The sequence below is a fragment of the Centruroides vittatus genome, unplaced genomic scaffold, assembly GCF_030686945.1.
Source record: "Centruroides vittatus isolate TY-2023 unplaced genomic scaffold, ASM3068694v2 contig_424, whole genome shotgun sequence".
Taxonomy (NCBI): domain Eukaryota; kingdom Metazoa; phylum Arthropoda; class Arachnida; order Scorpiones; family Buthidae; genus Centruroides; species Centruroides vittatus.
The window spans coordinates 863,211-883,203 of NW_027122230.1; the positions used below are offsets into that span (position 1 = coordinate 863,211).

General features: G+C 32.4%; 1 protein-coding gene across 2 annotated transcripts in view; it reads right to left on the reverse strand.

Annotated features, from left to right (window-relative positions):
- LOC136976768 (choline/ethanolaminephosphotransferase 1-like) overlaps positions 1 to 13,064 on the reverse strand; it is a 62,589-nt gene extending 49,525 nt beyond the window's left edge. For both annotated transcript variants that reach the window (XM_067272134.1, XM_067272133.1), the window contains exons 1-3: positions 12,763 to 13,064; positions 6,160 to 6,307; positions 611 to 752 (exon numbers count right to left, since the gene is read on the reverse strand). In XM_067272134.1, coding sequence (XP_067128235.1) covers positions 611 to 752; positions 6,160 to 6,307; positions 12,763 to 12,999 — 527 coding nt within the window. In that variant the 5' untranslated portion in view covers positions 13,000 to 13,064. The remainder of the gene's footprint in view (positions 1 to 610; positions 753 to 6,159; positions 6,308 to 12,762) is intronic.
- Between the last annotated feature and the right edge of the window lie 6,929 nt (positions 13,065 to 19,993).

The window sequence follows — 19,993 nt, forward strand, 5'->3', positions numbered from 1 at the left end:
TGTACGATGTGAACTCATTTTTTCAGGAGGGGAGTCGACTTATCAGACGTCAAAAAAGTGTGAAACAGAAAAAGTATGTTGATTTTATTCAGTGGTGATGAGTTAAACGATGTTGAGTAAACCGAGTTTTTTAAGGTTAATAACATTAACCCTTCCATACTGAGAACTGTTTACAAACCAGTGTCTAAATGACTCAAACAAATGTAGGTCACTCCACAAACATTGTTTAAAAAATTTGCCAAAAATCAAATTTTAACCATAGATATAGTAAATAAATGTAATTTTTTTCTATATTATTAGTAGTTTTAGGTACAGTATTTTCAATTGTTTGTACTATAAATTAAAAAAAAAAATGAAATGTCATGACTTATTCATTTACAACTTAAAAATTTATGAATTTTGAAATAGCATAAAATTTTCTAGTTTCTTTATTCGTTTCTCACACTAAGCCAGCAAGATATACAAATATATACAGAACAATGTTTGCTAAGATTTATGCATGTGGTGTTATTGGTTCCCAAATAATAACACTTAAAAGATTAATGAATATTTTATAATTATTTGACTTGTATACTTATTTTAAATAAAAGTAAATAAATATCTCTCTTACTTTCCAAAATGTAATGTTCCTGATACATAGGTTTGCCAATGGGCACAATAAAATAATGTCATTGCAGCAAAACACTGAAAGAACATCCATGCTGGATAAGTACCTAATTGTGTAGCTACACATACTCCAAGTGAAACAAAAACTGGAATGAGAAGTTTGTACATAAAATTATTTTTACTGAAACTTAACAGTTTAAAAATTGTAAAATAATAAAATTTTTTTTAAGATGTTTACTTTAAACATTATATCTATACAGTATTTAGAAGTGCCAAGTTTTAATATTTTTTACTACTGAATATTAAATTTGTTTGAGCGAACTGTCTTCAAATTAAAGAGTAATTAACACAGTTGTGTTGCGGCGTTATTAACAGTTATTTGTAAAGTTTCACATATAAACGCAAGTACTTTCAACAACTTACGGTTGTCATCTTCAGGCAATATCGAATACTGTAATTTTCGAACAACTTAGTTCTATTTAACGGACTATTTAAATTACGTAAAACACGTGCGTGGAAATCTAATAAACATATTAAAATGCAATAAATATTATTGATGTAAAAATAAGCTGCTTTAATATGCTACGCTAATATAAATTAAAGATAGAGGTGCCGTATTTGTGGTGTACCTAACAGAGACGAATTTATAATCTAGATTGTTTAAATAATGTTACCCATAATTGCGGGATTTCCAATGTTGGAGCATTGCACGGTGTTAAGGTGGCTATGTATAGACTCTCCCATATGAATATTTTTACATCAATAATATTTATTGCATTTTAATATGTTTATTAGATTTCCATGCACGTGTTTTACGTAATTTAAATAGTCCGTTAAATAGAACTAAATTGTTCGAAAATTACAGTATTCGATATTGCCTGAAGATGACAACCGTAAGTTGTTGAAAGTACTTGCGTTTATATGTGAAACTTTACAAATAACTGTTAATAACGCCGCAACACAACTGTGTTAATTACTCTTTATTTTATGTTGGCGTGAAGTGTGTTAATACTATTTTGTTATGTCTTCAAATTATTAGTCTTTGTCTTTGTATGATGTTGGTTCATATGGAGATTATAGCCCTATATATATAGCTTTTTTCTCCGATGAGTGTCGTGATGATCGCTATGCGATCGAAGAGCCGGCCGTTTATCTCATGGCCTTAACGTATCGCGCAGGAAACCGTGCCTTCCGGGAGGACTTTTATGGGGAACTGGCCTCCTATTCAGTCGTTATTGGCTAGGAGAAAACCCGGAAAACTCCTAGCAGCCAGCCTGTCAGAGTCGCGGCACGAACCCATGACCGAACTTCCCAGTGTTTAGGGTCCGGTCACCACCGCTGTGAGCGGCAACGGAGACCACTCGCCCACTGGTGGGGCTCTGAATATTAAATTTTGCATCATAAATTTATTATAATAAAAACAATTTATTAAACTTAAATGTTGTCATTAAACAGAGTTTAGGCTCAAAATCTTATTTATTTTAATAACTTTTATTTGTGTTTAGGTGCAGAAAACATTATCCTTAATTACTATCTCTCCAAAATATGATGTACTAAAGTTATAACAATGTCAATTTTAGATTCAATTTAGTTGTGCTTACTTCTCAGAAATTTAATTTACTGAGACGTAAGCACTGGGAGGTAGCAAAAGAGAATTTTCATTTACACTTAAATTTAGTTAGTTATTTGCTTTTCCATTTGTTTCAGTTATTTTTAGTTTCAAGTGTGACCAGAGAGTTGGCACCAGACCGGTGATGCCTATGTCAGGACTGACACCACTGTATCCTTTAAGGCTGATACAGAAACCTTTGGTTGCTATTCCGATTGTGCGTGAGCAGTCGTGTATGTAAACACTAAGAGTCCAGAATAGAGACAGACCAAGAGACAACGCGGCCGAAAGAAGTGCACACTTCAACTTATTTATAAAAAAAAATACCCGTTTATTTATATAAATTATTTACACATATACATAGAACAACAGAGAGTTCTCTTTAGCTCCAAAGAGCAGCTAAAATCGAACAAAGCTATATAGCATAACATGACTGCATACTTAAGTTAACAAGTTCTTAGCCGAGAGAGAGAGTTTACATTACACACGATGCAAAATACCTTGATTGGTGTGCTGATTTTCAAGGTTGTCTTGATGAAGGGGTGGAGAAGTGTAAAGGATCACTTTTAACAGAGTAGGGACAAAAGCGACACGACCTTGTTAATTGGTTCCACCTGGTGTTGTATTTGTAAACAGTCGGGGAAACGAAGGGAGTTTGTTTATGGGACTTGTGTGTGGGCGGGCAATGTGTTTACCACATGTTAGCTTACTAGAAAAAAATGTAAACAAATGACAGACGTGGGCTGTTTTGTCGGGAGAAGAGCCGACGTTTTGGAAAGCTTCCGATGAAAGGGAGAATCCTGATTGGTTGGAAGTTGTCGTCCTAAAACTCTTTAAATAGTAAGACAGGCGAGAGAAAAGGTGAGAAGGGCAAGAGACTGATAATACGGTAGTCTCAGGCACTAGGGCAGCCTGCTGAGCGTAGAGAGAGCGTTCTCCTCTGATAATGATCTCAGGGATGGGTAAGCGCGGAGACTGGACGGGCTGTATAGTTGAGCCAACTCCACTAGTAGACTGAGTTTTCCCCAGAGTATAATAGTTCCCGAAGGTTAAGCTGATACGTGAGACATCCCCTGTTGTTATCTAGTAAATATTGTGTTTTCAAGCTTGTATATTCTACCTATTGTAAATAAACTGTAAATAGGGTATAATTTGAGTGTGGAGGTGTACTTTTCTATGAACCAATGTAAGAAAGTTCTTGAGTCTTAGGAACCAACTTGAGACAGATTATCGTAAAGATCTTCACTGACACGGTAGTCTACAGGAGTATCATTGGAGATCTTCACTAGAAGGGTCTGCTGGATTGGATAATACTCCTGGATAGGGTCGAATGTCCGGTAGGAATAGACAGTTATGGTCTAGTGACGACGGCAGTTAAAGGGATCGGCAGTGGAGTACAGCGGGAATACACTGGCACAAAGATATATGGATAGGCAAACTCCCTCGTTGGTTTCGATGTTCATCTTTTTATTTCGGGGGTCCTCCCCCTTGGTTTAAATGCCCCTTTTTTGGCAATGTTCAGTTTCAGACTAATGGATGAATTTAGGATGAAGGTTCCAAGTGACATACATTCAGAAGATGTGTCACCTTTAGAACGGAAGTATATCTGGGAAAAGATGCGATCACATCCTTCCATTTTTTATTAAGTCTTGGGAAAATTTTTCTTTATAGAATATGTGAAATTTAAGCATTATTCTAATTATACATATTTTGTTGTATTTAATTAAAATTTTCATCTCATCCAGCCTCTCACACAAGGGTTGAGTTAAGTTAAATTTCAACTGCTATCTCAAGACTTTCCAACTAGACATTCATTTCCATATTTTCATACAAACATTTAAATAATGAATGGAATTATTTCTCAATAATTTTGGATTTAAATATGACTAAACTAGCTTCTTACTGAATTACTGGAATGAATCACAATCAAAAAACATTTGGAATTTTATTGGTTAAAAACCTGAAGCAGACCTTGGACAAGGTCAATAACATTCATTAGATGTTTTCATTAAAAATGTGTTAGTGGATTTTGAAGGTTCTTGACTGTTTGTGACCTTTCTTTCCTTTTTTCTGATCCAGAGCACTTTGGTTTTGTTAACATGAATTTTCATTTTGAACACCACACATCCCCTCTCCAGTCATCAGCATACCTTAGGCACTGAATCTGCCTTCTCCTGATTTTAATGCCTTTCTCTTCCTCTAGATATTCCATAATCATCTCTTCCAAATGTAAATTGAAAAGAAGCAGTGATAGGCAACACCCTTGCTTAACATCCTTTTCAATCTTGATTTCCTCACTGTATTGACCATCCACTGTAACTATTGCTCTCTGATATTTGTACAAGTTTAGTATTAATCTCCTGTCCTTCCAATCTATTCCTTTCTTTCTCAAAATGTCCATCAATCTTTTCCTGTCAATTCCGTCAAATGCCTTCTCTAGATCTATAAAACACACAACCTTCCCTTTCCTTTCTCAATGTATTTGTGGGAACGCCGGGAGGCAGGATGGAGTCATACCTCCTTTTGCTTCAGCGAACAGGTCGGCAAGACCCACCCCACTGTCAAGGATGGCTAAATTTTTATGATATCCCGACTCGTTGGAATTGGGTAACTAATTGTCAGGTCGAGTGGAGGAAGTGTGTGGGTTCGTCAATAAGTTCAAGGCGATATTCGAAATAACGGAACCATGATGAAAACAAACAACGATTTATTCAGACGGATAAACAAAACACAGAAAATCTAACGCGTCCAGTTCCTAACCGGGGGAGAGAGAGAGTTTACAAATTTAGGGGTCATACCTCTTCCTAGAATATATCGGCTGTAATCGTAGTACTAATTGTCTCAGTTCTCCGGTCATGGAGGTAAGCAGGAGGATCGGTCGGGGCTGGCTCGTCGTCGGCGGGCTTCGATGGCTTTCAGGATTTCGGCCCTCGATTCTCAATACGGATCTGACGGGTCGGGCGTCTTATGCGGACCTTCAGCGACCCTGTTATCAGCCTTTTCCCCCTTATATACTACAGGTCACGTTATCTTTGATCACCAATTGCGATAGTGGGTGAATCGCTGATGATTCGATCTCCGTGACTCAGTTTGGATCCGGAGGGAAAGGAAGTGCGTTTCAACAGCAGAAGGCTGCACATCCTTAGAATTTTGACCGTTTCTCCAATTTCTCACAAGGGGTTTGAACAATAAAAAAAGATTTTGGGCCGGGTTAAACCCGGTCCTCACATATTGTTCTCCTATGGTTCTCCGGCACTCATATTGCATCTCTAGTGCTTTTTCTCTTTCTGAATCCAAACTGTTCTTCCCTTATAAGTGGATTCAGTTTTCCCAGTTTACTGCATGCATTAAGTGAAAAAAATGAACTGGATCGAGTATAATTTTGTCTGACAAAGGTAGGTAGCTCTAAGGTTTCATTTTATTTTTAAATTAGTTACTCATGTTTATCACAGAAAACTTTTACAAATGAGAAAATTAAAGTTAAAATAAAAATATTTGTTATTAACAAAAAAATTTGTTTGAGTGAGTAGTGATTGTTCTGTCAAGTACCAAGATACCACTGTATTTCATTAACACAATTTTGATATACGTGGTAGCATTGAAGAATTAATTCATTGCGTTAATCAAAAGCAGAAACTTGTCTACTATGGAAGTACTGACTTGGTCCCATGGGATTCCATTACAGACAGATTTAATTGTATAAGTCTTCAAGTTATACATTTTTAAATTGTTTTAACTTGTCCTTTTAATGTTAAGTAATTTAAGTTAAATCAATGAAATGAGAATTTCTTTTAACTGTAGTCTTATTTATTTACTTTTCATAATGTTATAAGTTTAGACAAGTTACAAACTAATTACAATAAACAGTATCACTTAAACAATTCTTTTAGGTTTGGTTTAAATTAAATTATAGTATATTTTATAATAAATTCATTTATAAATACCTGTAGATAATGAATCACAACCATGATCAAATAATTCACCTAAAGGTGAACTAGTTCCAGTTCTTCTTGCTTGTTTACCATCACATGCATCTAATGTCTGATAGATAAACATACCTAAAGCACATAAGACAAATGTCCATCTCGGTGCCTATAAAATTAGAAATTTCTTATAAAAAATTTGTTTAAAAAATTAAACATCTTAAACAAGCAAAAAGAATATCTTAATAATAAATTATTATTAAAATAGTTTATACAGGTATACCTTGCCTTACGTCAGTAATTGGTTCCAGGAGAGGCGACGTAAATCGAAAAACAATGTAAGTCGAATTTACTTGTGTAGTTATGATGTAAGTCAAAACTACAGTGGAAATGCCAATAATGAGCACTTAAAAACCTCTAAATAAGATGACAACACAGAAACACAATGTTTTCATGTTTCGTTCTCTAGGATTTATGATGATTATGTTAACATTTACTGTAAATGTACATATTTTAATATGATTTTATGTGCTTTTAACGCTTTTCTAGTGATATTACGACTTCAATATTTGTGGCGGACGAATGTAAAGTCAAATAAAATGACTTAAACTTGATTTTTTATTTTTCCATATACTTTTTTGACAAATGACATATAATCAAGAACGATGTAACTCGAAACGACGTAACTCAAGGTATACCTGTATAGAGAACTTGCATGAACATCATCTCCTTGACTCATCATTGTCCACCTCCTGTGCCATATTTGTGCAATGCTGTTCGTGGGGTGCATATCATTTGGCTTGTATCTGAATGTTTTTTGTGTTTAGAAGATGGTAAAACATGCATTTTACTTTTCCTGCTCTGTTATATATACAGAAAAAAACTACGGAATCATTTTTACATTTTTGGGCTCATAAAACCTTGAAACCAATGTTCCCTCTAAGCTGCACAGCTGTGCGGCTATGCACTGCTGAAATTGTTGTCGCGCATGAGAATTTATGTGCCGCACAGGCAAGCATGCACACTGATTTGAACTGCTGTTTACTTATTTCTCACTCTGTCTGCAACATGATTATTGCTATGTATATTTCAATCAAATACATTAAATCATTGACAAAAGATAATATTTTGTATGGAAGTATGTTTTAAAATGAATTTTAATCTCTACTTTATAATTAATTATTTTAATTTTTATAGGAAAAAATAAGATTTTATGTATCAAAGAAGTATATGTTTCGCTCATCTACAAAAAAATTATGAGGGAACATTGCTTGAAACGTACAGAAATGCAAAACACAAAAATAAAGATTATATGTATGAATGTGTGTAGAGGGACATGATTTTGTTCACTCAATTTCAAGCTTAATAATTCCCATGACTTTTGTCAAAAATTTCTGAAATTTTTGCAGGTAAGTTTGTATGTTAGGGGATCGATGCTACTAAATTTTGGTAGTTAAAGGTCAAGGAGATCATGGAACATATCTTGAGTAGGTTGGACTTAAGATTTTACTCATTATTAACATTTACAATTTTAAATGGTGAAAGGCTTAATCTTCAAAATTAAGCCTTTCACCATTTTATAACAACTAAAAATAAAAGTTTTTTTATAACAAAATCTCATAAATAATGGTGCCACACACAAATTTATTTTTTAATTAAGATCTCATAACAGCCAGGAAAGTTATGCAACTCACTGCTGTTATTTTTACTAGGTTATTTAATAACTCTTACTAGTCAAAATGCCAACTGGTACAGAAGTAAAATTTTAATTTATGGCGGAGTTGATTCGTATGAAAATGACTCAAATTTGCTCTTAGAGGATCATAGTTAATGGTCAGAGATAGAATATGGTGACATCTTGTCTTAATCACCCAATTTTTAACTCAATTACACAAAAGCAAACAAATCACTTAAAGCTCAATTTTGTAGCAAATGGCTAGGTTGATTCAAAGATTTTGGTAAACAGCTCTGCAGAATATACCTTTCCTAGCAATAGCAAGCTAATTGGCAAGAGCTGACCACAGATGATCAACTCCCTATACTTTCTATGTTAAAGAAAGTCAACTACCCAACTGATTTGGAATTTAGTGGTGCTGAGATCGCCTCATGTCATTAGACATCACAACACAAATCATCAATGATATTACTATTTAAATTAGATTTCAATGCACATGTGAGAAAGATACTACTTCCATTTTTTGGTTGAATTTAAGTCAAATTAATTAATAAAAAGGAATATAAACAATGTAACAAAAACCCAATACATTATAATAAAGCTTGTTAATTGACATTCACATAATATAAATGGCATCCAAGAGTTTATGTTCAAGTCAAATTAAATAAAAATTTATTATATATAATATAGTATTATACTATGCATAATGTTACATTGCATTTATAGGCATTTTTATGTAAATAATAAACTTCCCAAAGCCCCGTACGTAGACACTCAACTAAACAATAGTCATAATCAATTAGGCTATAAATTATTAATAATCATTATTACTAGCAAATTTACAGCCGATTAATTACAGCGATTATTTGGTTGAGTATCAAGGCACTTTTACAGCTAAAAAGGTAAAAATAATACACCAGCAATGAGTTGCTCAACTTTCCCAGCAACATTTAAAATTCTGGTGGTGCTATCTGTTACCATATTTTATTTTAAAAACTTTTTATATTTTTAACTAAATGGCAAAAGCTTAATTTTGAGGGTAGAGATGAATCTTATAAAAAATTGTAAATGCTAATAATGAGTAAAATTGTTATTAAGTTCAACCCTATTGTGGATACACACAACCCTCATTACCTTCCCACTTCTTTGACCTTCAATCACCAGAATTTAATACCATCAATTCCCGTAATACATAAACCTCCTCTGCAAAATTTCAGAAATTTTCAACAAAATGCACAGGAATTATTAAGCTTCAAAATTGTCTTACAACACACACACAAATATCCATACATACAAAACTTACACCCAAATTTTTTTCCTTTCTTGATGTTTCAAGTTGTCCTGAGTCCAAAAATGTAAAAATCTTGGTGGGTCATTTTTTTTCCCTCTGTTATATATCACAGCTGGGAAAATAAAAATGCTTTATGGGTCAGGAACGACTTAATCCATTTTATATTGCTTTTTATGGAAAAATTTGTTTCGGTTTTAGAAGAAATCAATTTTAAAAACAACTTTTAGAAAGGAATTATGTTCAAAAACTGAGATTTGATTGTATTTGAATACCTAGCACAAGTTCTTAATAGGCAATGAGAACATTTTACAATATAATTCAATTCTTGCATTTAAATATTTCCATCTTTAATTATAACTAGTTTGGATTAAGCCTAGCAAGAAACCTTTTTATGTATGTAGAAGTGATTTTACTATTAAAACAATGAATGCAATAATCTGGTGTAGTTTAAAAGCTAAAAAATAAAAAAAAAATACTAAAACCTGTTCAAAATGGAAACCTGCCAGAACAAAAAACTAATTCAGTGCCATGTGATTCCAATTATGTAGGCATTATATTAAATTTATTGTCTCTAAACTACAGCAAAACAAAGAGAAAGACAGCAAACTTAAAACTTCAGGAGTGATATATATGAAGCGTGCAATGCCATAATGTTGTAAATGCCAAGAAAACAAACTTTTCAGGAGAGAGAAAAAACACTTTTTCTAATGAACAAACTTTAGTCAAATGCTATAAAAATTATTTTAACAATTTACACTTTGGAATAAAACATTGGGTTTAATTAAAAACACCTAAGTATGATGGTAAGGAAACAAAAAAAGTTTAAAAAAAAGGTTAGAGTCATAACGTTGTAAATGCCAAAATTGTGCAAGTGCATAAAGTTGTAAATGCCAAAAACAATTGCAATCATAAAATTAATGTTTCTACAGCCGAAAAACGGTTTTGAATACCAAAAACTTACATTTAAATTATTAAACACAATTTACAAATTCAATATCAATTTTAACATTAAAAACTGGCAATAATCTATTAGTGACTGCTTCCTGGCTTCAACAATGTTGGGCCCACAGTTTTGGTACTTGAACTGGGCTGTAATCTCTATCAATTGTAATATAATTATGATAAATAAAGGAAAATATAAACAATAACGTATTAATTTACTGTAATAAAAGTTAAAATGTATTTAAAAACTTCAAATTTGAAAGATTAATGGAAGTCTGAATATCATTTTGAAATATCAAATAATAAGGTGATACAGGTTAACTATTAATAAACTGGGATTCAGTTATCCGGTTCTGCGTAAAAAACTCACTGCGTTATCGTTACAAATTGGAATAACAAAATGATGTAAATGTAACCGTAACATTTTACGCGCCAAAAGTCACGTGGCTTGCACTTTGGCACTTAAAACGTTATGGCTTGCACATAAATTCATCTTCAAAATATAGCCACACTATTCGCATTATACACACTATATTACACACATATATATATCACATTATATCACACTATAGCACCACAATCGCCACAATATTTTTTGTAGGAAAAAACATTGCATTTAAAATTCATTTCTTCAATAAAATGTATTTTGAGAAAAATGGCATTTACAACTTTATGGCATTGCACGCTTCATATATAATCATTGTATATGCACCTGATCAAAATATTATAGCAGCAAAAAAGAATCAAAGAACATGAAAAATCTATAAGATTGGAAAATAAAGAATTACAATGGATTCAATACTTTAGAAATATAATTGTAAAACTGATAAAAATAATATAGAGATATTGCATACAAAAAATAATTTAATTAAACAAAGAATTAAAGAACACTATAGTATAATGAAATTTGTAAATAATATCAATTTAAATAAAGGGATGGCACTACGCTGGATTCATGCTGGGATAAGATAACAGATAACATGGTATAAAACTCCACCAGGAAGTGGTCAATGTAATTCTACCAACAAGTCCTCAACTAAAGGCGAAATGCATTTGGAGAATGTTTTAAAAGTTTAAATAAATTTACCTAATTTTTAAAAGTCAGTGTTTTGTTCTCAAAGCTGGTTAAGATTTAGTGCTTTAACTTAGAGAAAATTATTTTTTATATTTTTAAAAAGTTTTATACCTTTTTTATACAAAATAACCAACTCAATTGACAATTTTTATTGTACTCTAGAATTTTGTTTTTTACTATCCCTTTCAAATGACTGAGTGAGGAACATTTGCTTTGTCATGGCTACATTGTTTTTTTTGTGAATTTCATTTGCCTTGTGTTTTAGATTCTGCACATCTTTATTCTTGACAATTGATGATTTTCATCAACCTTAATCTTGCTTTCCCAAAAGTCGTACCTATTACAGTCTACAATGGTCACTAAAAAATTTGAAATTCATAGAATTTCAAATTTTTTAGTGACAGATCAAACACAACTTGCAGGCTAAGGTTTTTGCTTTACTCATTTTCCTAAAGATAAACTGCCAAGCTGCTGCTTGTTTAGCTATCAGGAGAATGCTGTACTTGTGTAGATTTGCCATATCACATGCTACAAAAGTTGAGCTGCAGAAAATTTTGAAGAGAAAATAGCAAATTTTGTAAATATATTTTTTATTTAAGACATTACAAAAACAACAAATTTATAATAAGTACCGTGGCCCTCGTATGTATAATATGTACCGCAGATTCACAACGGTCAAAGTAGCATCTTGTTATTTCATAATTAAAAAGTAATTAGCAAGAAATTAGCAAAACAAGCAAAAAGTCGGAAGAAACATTGCTACATATATGCGCAAACAAATATTTCAAGGAGATTCGCATGGCGTTTGCAGTTACTTAGTTCTAATTATATCAGTACTAGTTTTCTACAACAGTTCCAACCCACAACCAACCCCAAAACCCAAACAATATGCATTTTGCAGTTTCATTGTCATAAATACTCCAGTTGACAAAATAACATTTAGTCACAGAGACCGTTGTTTTTATCGTCCTGTCCCACCCCGACCAGGCAAATCCCCCCACTACCCAAAAGCCCAAGCAACATTGAGCACAGACGGCAGAACAAAACCTCGTAATAACCAAGGGCACGGATCTTTAGATCGTGTCGTGGAAAAGATCGTCACATTAATCGAGCAAGACATCGGTATAAAAATTGGTTTACTCATACTGGGTAGTAGTCCCGGAACAAAATTTTACATTCCATTCTAGTAACGATGGTCATAACTCGAACAGCATTGCATTCTTAGAATATTCGACGTTCTAAAATAGGTCGTTCCAACGTAGATACCGAGGATGGTCCTGAAGCGAGGCCGAAAACACTTCACGAGTAAACGGATTCCAGAATAGTAGTTATTATTTCGACTAATATACGGTATCTTCACCTATTTATATTTCTAAAACATTTAAATATCTATAAAATTATATTATCGACACACTTCCTATTAGGGTAGTCACCTCTAGTGAATTTGACAAGAGAATCCCAGAATATGGTAAAATTTTTCAATTTTCAGATTCCTCTAAATCGACTCTTCGGAAGTCGGCAAGCTCATTTCCAATCGTTATCTTTCGAATAATCCACGAAACTCGAGAGCAAAAGAACATAAATACGAACAGACATCCTAACTGTAGTAACAAAAGGATTTTTATTCTACATTTTACTTACTTCTTGCACGGCATCGGGGCTATAGAATATAAGTAATAAAGACGTAAATATGTTGACAAACAGACCACTTATGGTCATCAGATTCGGTGACAGCCATATCGGTAATTTGGTAACTAACCAGTTCCAAAATAACTGGACGAGAGGATCGAGAATAGTAGAGCCAGACGAACTATATCTGTGCTCCGTTAGTCTTTTCAATTGAGATGGCGATAAAATATCATTAGAACTAAAAATCATTATTTATATCGACAACAAAACCATTTGTAAATTTATAAACACGAAATATCAAAACTTCGGAAAGTTTCGTCCGTGACAATGCTATATAAAGTGTTGCCATATCGAGTTCGAAATTTTCCAGTCGTATTTTTTTAAACTGACGAAATTAACAAATAGGTGTGTTTTTAAGGATTTAAGAATTTTATTGCCAATGTGTGCAAAACTAAAATATTAGTATAGTTACTATTATAAAATTACATCTGATTTCAGACTTCTTTTGTCTTTTATCATTGTTGGCATTTAAGATCTTTATTCGTCACTCTACCGAGTCGGAGTTTCTAACTTTGGCGGGATGCTTCGCCAACATTGTCTAATTGTGGTATTCACAGGGTCTTTTTATTTAATGGTCTGCCAACTCACCTTTGTACATTTGATTTGTTCTCGAGCTCTAAAAACAGCAGTTAAGTACACAAATCACGTACAACACGCAATCGTGCTAGTTAACTCACCCGAATTTTTCCTCCAATTAGAATTTATTTATACAGCTGACCCTTGATAATCCGACAGGTATGGGACCAAAGGGGTGTCGGATTACCGAAAGTGATTACACATTTGGCATTGTTTTGCTAGCAGTAGCCTACAATATTCCTACATTTTATGAGTAAAATGCTGCCTAGGTTAATATGGAAATGAAACACCCATTTCGGTTAACTAAAACATGTTTATTAAAAGAAATATGGAAGCCAATAAATGTACAGTACATGCATACAGTATGTATAGACATAAATAATACAGTACGTACAGTAATTTATAAGCATTATAACTAAATGCCACAACGTAGGTAGATTAATTATGTACATATGTAAATATGTATGTAATTAATGTACGTACGAATATGTACGTACAGTACTGTACATACTGTGCTCACAATTTGAAGACGGGGACTACGGTAACCTTGACAGGTTATTTTTCTGAAGAAAGGAGGAAGAAGAAAAAAATGGAGTCAAGCTATAAACACTTTGTTTCTACGAGATATTTTCAAAGAAATATTCCCTTTTTTGACAGTTTCTCGATGATTTATTAAAATATTTAATGAATTTATCCACTTTATAAATCTAAAATAAATTTAACTTAATCCATAAACATCACTGTTGTAACAAATCATTACTGCTAAAGGTATCCTTCTCTTTGTTAATGTAGATAAAAATAAAAATGCTTATTTTAAGTACTAAAAAGTTTTAATTTAGTTATAAAAATAATTTTAACCGATAAAATTTACAAAAAATTATAATATACCAAGAGAATTATTTTATGTTTTATTCATAACTTTCCAATAATTTAATAAAATTAGCAATGGAAATAAGATTATTATAATTTTTCTAAGATAATTTTTTCTGGATTTTATAAAAAAATTTTAAAAATAATAACACGTAAATTTGATAAATTAAACATTAAAATTAAAAAAATTATTTATAAATTAAATATTCTTATTTTTTTTTTTTTTTTTATTCTCTCAGAGAAAAGGCTCAGCTTTTACATTTTTAAAAATTATTTTTCCGATTTAAAATTCTTATTTTTTTTCCTCAAATAAAAGGCTTAATTTTTGCCTTATCTTTTTATGATTTTTCTGATATAAAATTCCTATCACCTCTGTTAGAAAGCGATAGTTTTTAAACGTTTTAATGTACTACAGGGTATTGATATTTTCCATTCACTCAACTACTCAAATTCTGGAAAATGTGAAGGAAAAATCGATTATTTTTATAAAATATCCTATACTCAGCTTAAAACCGTCTTATACAAAGCCGAAAATCGATTATTCTCTTCACTCTAATAATATATAAATCGGAAAATTCTGCGTATGTTTGTAAAATCGCAAGCACCAATCCTTCTTTCTTAAATCTGTGAAATCCTCAATAAATTCACGTTATTACTAAAACGAAACAGCACTTATCTCAACAATGAACGATAAATGGTTTCTTTAATTCTTTTGTTACAATAAGGATATATTAGTGTTGAATCTATAACAATAAATTCCGATTGTTTTTAAGGCGAAGATCTCGTGTTTTAAGCTATAAAAGGTAAGAAAAAATTCGTCTTAATTACTTCCATAGAACGTGCATTAATTTACAATAAATTTGGGATAATAATAGGTTAAGTTGAGCCAAAATAATACGAATTTGTTCAATTTTCCGTCTAAAGATTATAGTTTATAAGCCGGATTTATGATAAATTCGATATAAACGGGCTAAAGAATAAAGTTTTTAATATTTTCACCAATACGGAATGAATATAAATCATTGAATTGTTTTCTGCTATATTCGTTTCTAAGGAAACTCGTTAATTAATTTTTAATACTGCAGGGTTGCAATTAATTAACTAAATTAACTAAAAAAAAAACAATTGCGTTTAAACTGTTTTCACCGATTTTGTAAAAGAAAAGCGCATGTTTCTAAACTCAGTTTTCGATTTATATTCACTGTTAACTGACCTTTAGGCTACCCTATATAAGTTAGCGTAATTGTTCAAATTATTATAAAACTTATTCAAAAATATTTTTTCTTAGACTTTTAAACACTATATTTACGTATTTTTAAAAACTCTTTTCGCCTTATGGGCAATAAAACGCCCTACTGTGGGCTTGACCGAACCGGCAATGGGTTCGAAAAAAATTCCCTACCCATTCAGTCAGGCTTGTTCAGTCAGGCCCACAATGGGAGCAGCGGGCGGTGAGGTACGAGACTCAAATTATCAGGAATTTGATCACCCACGAAACATTCCTGGATGTTGCTGGCTCCGATTCAATCCCGGCTGCCCCAGGGCGGTAGGCTGACGCTTTAACAGCATCACCATCCAGTCGTATATATTCATATATTAGTTTTTTTTTAATTTGATAAATATTTTATATTTATTTTTATGTAGAAAATGAAGTTAATGAAAAAGATTTGTCTTCTGTTAATATTTTTCTCATTCTGTGCTGTGGCATTGAGTTTCTTTTCAAGAGATGCCTCAGGTGATTTATATATATATATATATATATATATTATATTTTTTTTTTTTTTCAAACGATTATTGATACAATCAAATTCATAAACGTTAATTATAATAATGATAATTATTATTATTATTATTATTATTATATAGGCAAGAAAACAGAAAAACGAAGATCTTACTTCTGGTGCAAAAGTCAAAAGCAGCATGATTTTAATGGTTAGACTTTAAATGTTTACTCTTTATATTATCTAAATTAATTTTACAGAGTTTTGAATTAAACATTTGTTTTAAAACATTGTAAATTATTAAATATAAATCTCAAATTATAATAATTAACATTTCTAGATATGTTTGAAAGCATTAAAAGATCCATCCTGAGCTTCCCTGCTTGCATGAAAAGCTATTTCGCACCACTCAACATTAAGCTTAGAGAAAACTTGGGCTGTGTTTTAGATAATACAAAATATTATTTCTGCTCATTTCTCTTCCGTTTGCAAGTATACACATCCATTGCACAAGAATACTTCATCGGATGGATGCACGTAGCTTCGAGTATTATTTGCCAATGGAGTCAAATAACATGGATTATTATTAAGGAATGGATTTATAAATTATTATGTATTTTGGAAGAAAATATTGCAAAAATGAAGCAAAACATGGATTATTATTAAGGAATGGATTTATAAATTATTATGTATTTTGGAAGAAAATATTGCAAAAATGAAGCAAAACTTACAGCCCGAAGATCTGAAAATTATTCATCCAAAACAGAAGCAATATAATACTGTAAGAGAGAGTGATTTTTTCGCATTTTGGAAAATACCAGGAACCTTTGCATTGGTTACTATTTTAATCGTAAGTAAAATGAAAAAATAAGCAATTACTGTGTTTATCTGTATTAATTTTTATTTGTATTTTGAGTAAATATAATTATCTTTCAGTGCTAAGGGATTGAAATATATTTTGGAATAAACATTATTGAGTTTCTTTTAGAAAGTAATTTTATCAATATTTACTACTTTCATTATATTTTTTCTTGTAGATTTTACTAAAATTAATTTACTTTTATTTATTTTTATAGCTGTACAAGATGCATCCAATATGTGCAATCTATAATGGCCTGAAATATAATTATTTCACGAAAATTTTCATGAGCAGAAATCAAAATCATTTAATTTTATTATTTTTTAAAAAATTGATTTAAAATTTCACCAAAATTTAAGTTTTATCATTTTGATTCGCTTCATTTAAATAAACGCTAAAATTCAGTAAAATAATTTTTTTCTTGATATTATGTGACTTAAATTGCAAATAAATATAACATACATTTATACTGAATTCCTCTCCACGGGGGAGAGGGACGGGATTAAGGCTTTTTTTTTTTTTTTGTAACTCTTTCCGCCCGGTGGGCACTAAGAGGGCCTTTTATAGCAAGCCCATTATGGGTTCGGCCAGGCCCACAATGGGGCGGCCGGGTGGTGAGGGACGGGGACCGACATATCCGGACGGACCACCACCCGAAAAATTCCTGGGGATTTTTCGACCCGTCCGGATTCGATCCCGCATTCGATCCCGGGTTCCCCAGTGACGGCAATGTGCAAATAAAGCTAACATACATTGTTACTGAATTCCTCCCCACGGGGGATAGGGACAGGATTAAGGCTTAACACTTCCATATATTTTTTAAATTTATATTGCTGAATAATTTTTTAATCTGGAAATATTTAAAAAACACCACGTGAAGGGAAGAATTGAGGAGCGCTCCCCAAAAGGGAATCGGTTCACTCCATTGGAGTACAAACTTGCTTACAACTCGCCATCTGCTGAGCGATAATGCGGAGTTTTAAAATAATTTTGTAGGAAAATCGGAAATATTATACAAATTAATTTTTATTCTAATATATTTAATATAAAAATAAATATTAAAACAACAAAAATAAAAGAAATTTTTATTTTGAAGTTTTTAATATTTTCAGATTAATTTTTGATTTATGTTACCGATTGTAGAGCCAAAACGGTTTAAAATATTATTTTTTAATTTTTTAATCAAATTTTCATACGTAAATATTTTAAACTAGCAGGTAGGCCCGGCGTTGCTCGGGCAAAAGTAACGATAGCGAAGATTAAGATTATTACGTTATAGTCACAAAAGAAAAAGAGTAATTTCATCAACGAACTAAGTACAGTAGAGAGTCGTAAATCGGCACCCTGGTAATCGGCACGATTTTCAGTCGGACTGTGTCGTGCTGAATCGAACGTTTTTGATACTAAATTTACTTCTAAAGTATAATTTTCATGTTTTTATATTCGTCAATATATTTATTTTGTTTGTACAAAATGCAGAAATAATTTTTAACGATACGATAGCCTCGATTATTATTATAAAAATTTTCGTTAGGCTTAAAATCGACGAAAATTCAACACGAAGCGACACGCAACGGAGAAAAATTCAACACAAAGCGACACGCAACGGAAAAAAATTTGAACATCGGACAGGTTAATATATTTTTTCGTATATAGACCGTAATCGGAACAAATCCCTAATCTGAACAACCCCAGTCTCCAATTGATTCCGATTTTCGGTTCTCTACTGTATTTCTAAAGAAAGGTCGAATTTGAAAATCGAATGTTCTAATATTGTTCGATTTTCACGACGTGTTCTGATTTTATCGTTCGATTTTCATCGAATGTTCTAAAGAAGAAAAGTCGAGAAAAACCGAATATGTTTAAATTTGAAAATCGAATGTGTTGTAACATATTACTCTTTTTCTTTTTTCCCCAGAGCTCATAAATCTTACACGTTGCTTTCTCTTGTTCTCTATTGTTACTTAACACTTCCATTGTTGATGGAAGTGTTAAAACATTATCATGCCTTAATCCTGTCCGTCTCCCCGTGGAGAGGAATTTCGAAGACATTTCTTCTTAGTGCTGCGTTTCTCAGTGACGTACCACTAACTGTGTACGCTGTGGAAAATTGCAGGAACAAGTGTTCACGCTATTTGTGAGTGTAGGTGAATTACCACGTGGGGAAGAGACACAAAGAGACAAGTTGACAATAAGTTTATATATATATATATTAGAGATGATGATACAATTAAAGATATATATATATATGGTTAGGTTTACAAAAATACGATTTCACGAGCACCTGAAGTCACACTGTTACAAAGTTATAGTATAGATGGTTCAACCTGCCGTAACTCAGTTCGTCCTGGGAACAAAGAAATCACAGTAAAGATGAATATTTCACAATATATTAACGTTTGTCTATAAATATTGAGTGACACACGACACTTGGGGGATAACACACATATGGAGCACACGTACTTGTCCGAGGCGTAGAATGGTCGATGGATCACGATTACGAATTGTCCCTTATTCGCCTGTAAAAACTGTCCTGGGAACAAAGAAATCACAGTAAAGATGAATATTTCACAATATATTAACGTTTGTCTATAAATATTGAGTGACACACGACACTTGGGGGATAACACACATATGGAGCACACGTACTTGTCCGAGGCGTAGAATGGTCGATGGATCACGATTACGAATTGTCCCTTATTCGCCTGTAAAAACTGTCCTCGTGAAAAAGCTTACCGCACGGGTCCGTATGATTCACCAGTCTTCTCAAGGAAGGACAAAAAGCCCAATAACCGGTTGGTGCCGCCTTAAATACCCCTTTTTCGTGTACACGACGGGTTGCCAACCATCATACCCCCACAACCGAAAATAGCCCAAAAAAAAAAATACAAAAATAAAAATATATATATATATATACATATGACAGACGGCTGCAGCCACACATATGCCCCCCCTTAAAGAGAGGAAAAAAAAAAAGAAAAAAGGAAACACCCTTATAAATTTTTTTTTTTTTTTTTTTTTTTTATAACACTAGTACCCTCGATTCAGGGTGACATAATCAACCCGTCGCCGTCTTAAGTTATAGGGATAATTCCGTTGCTGCGTCACATGAACTTGATCACGACTCTCCGATGTGTCGTGCGGGTCTTCCAAGGTC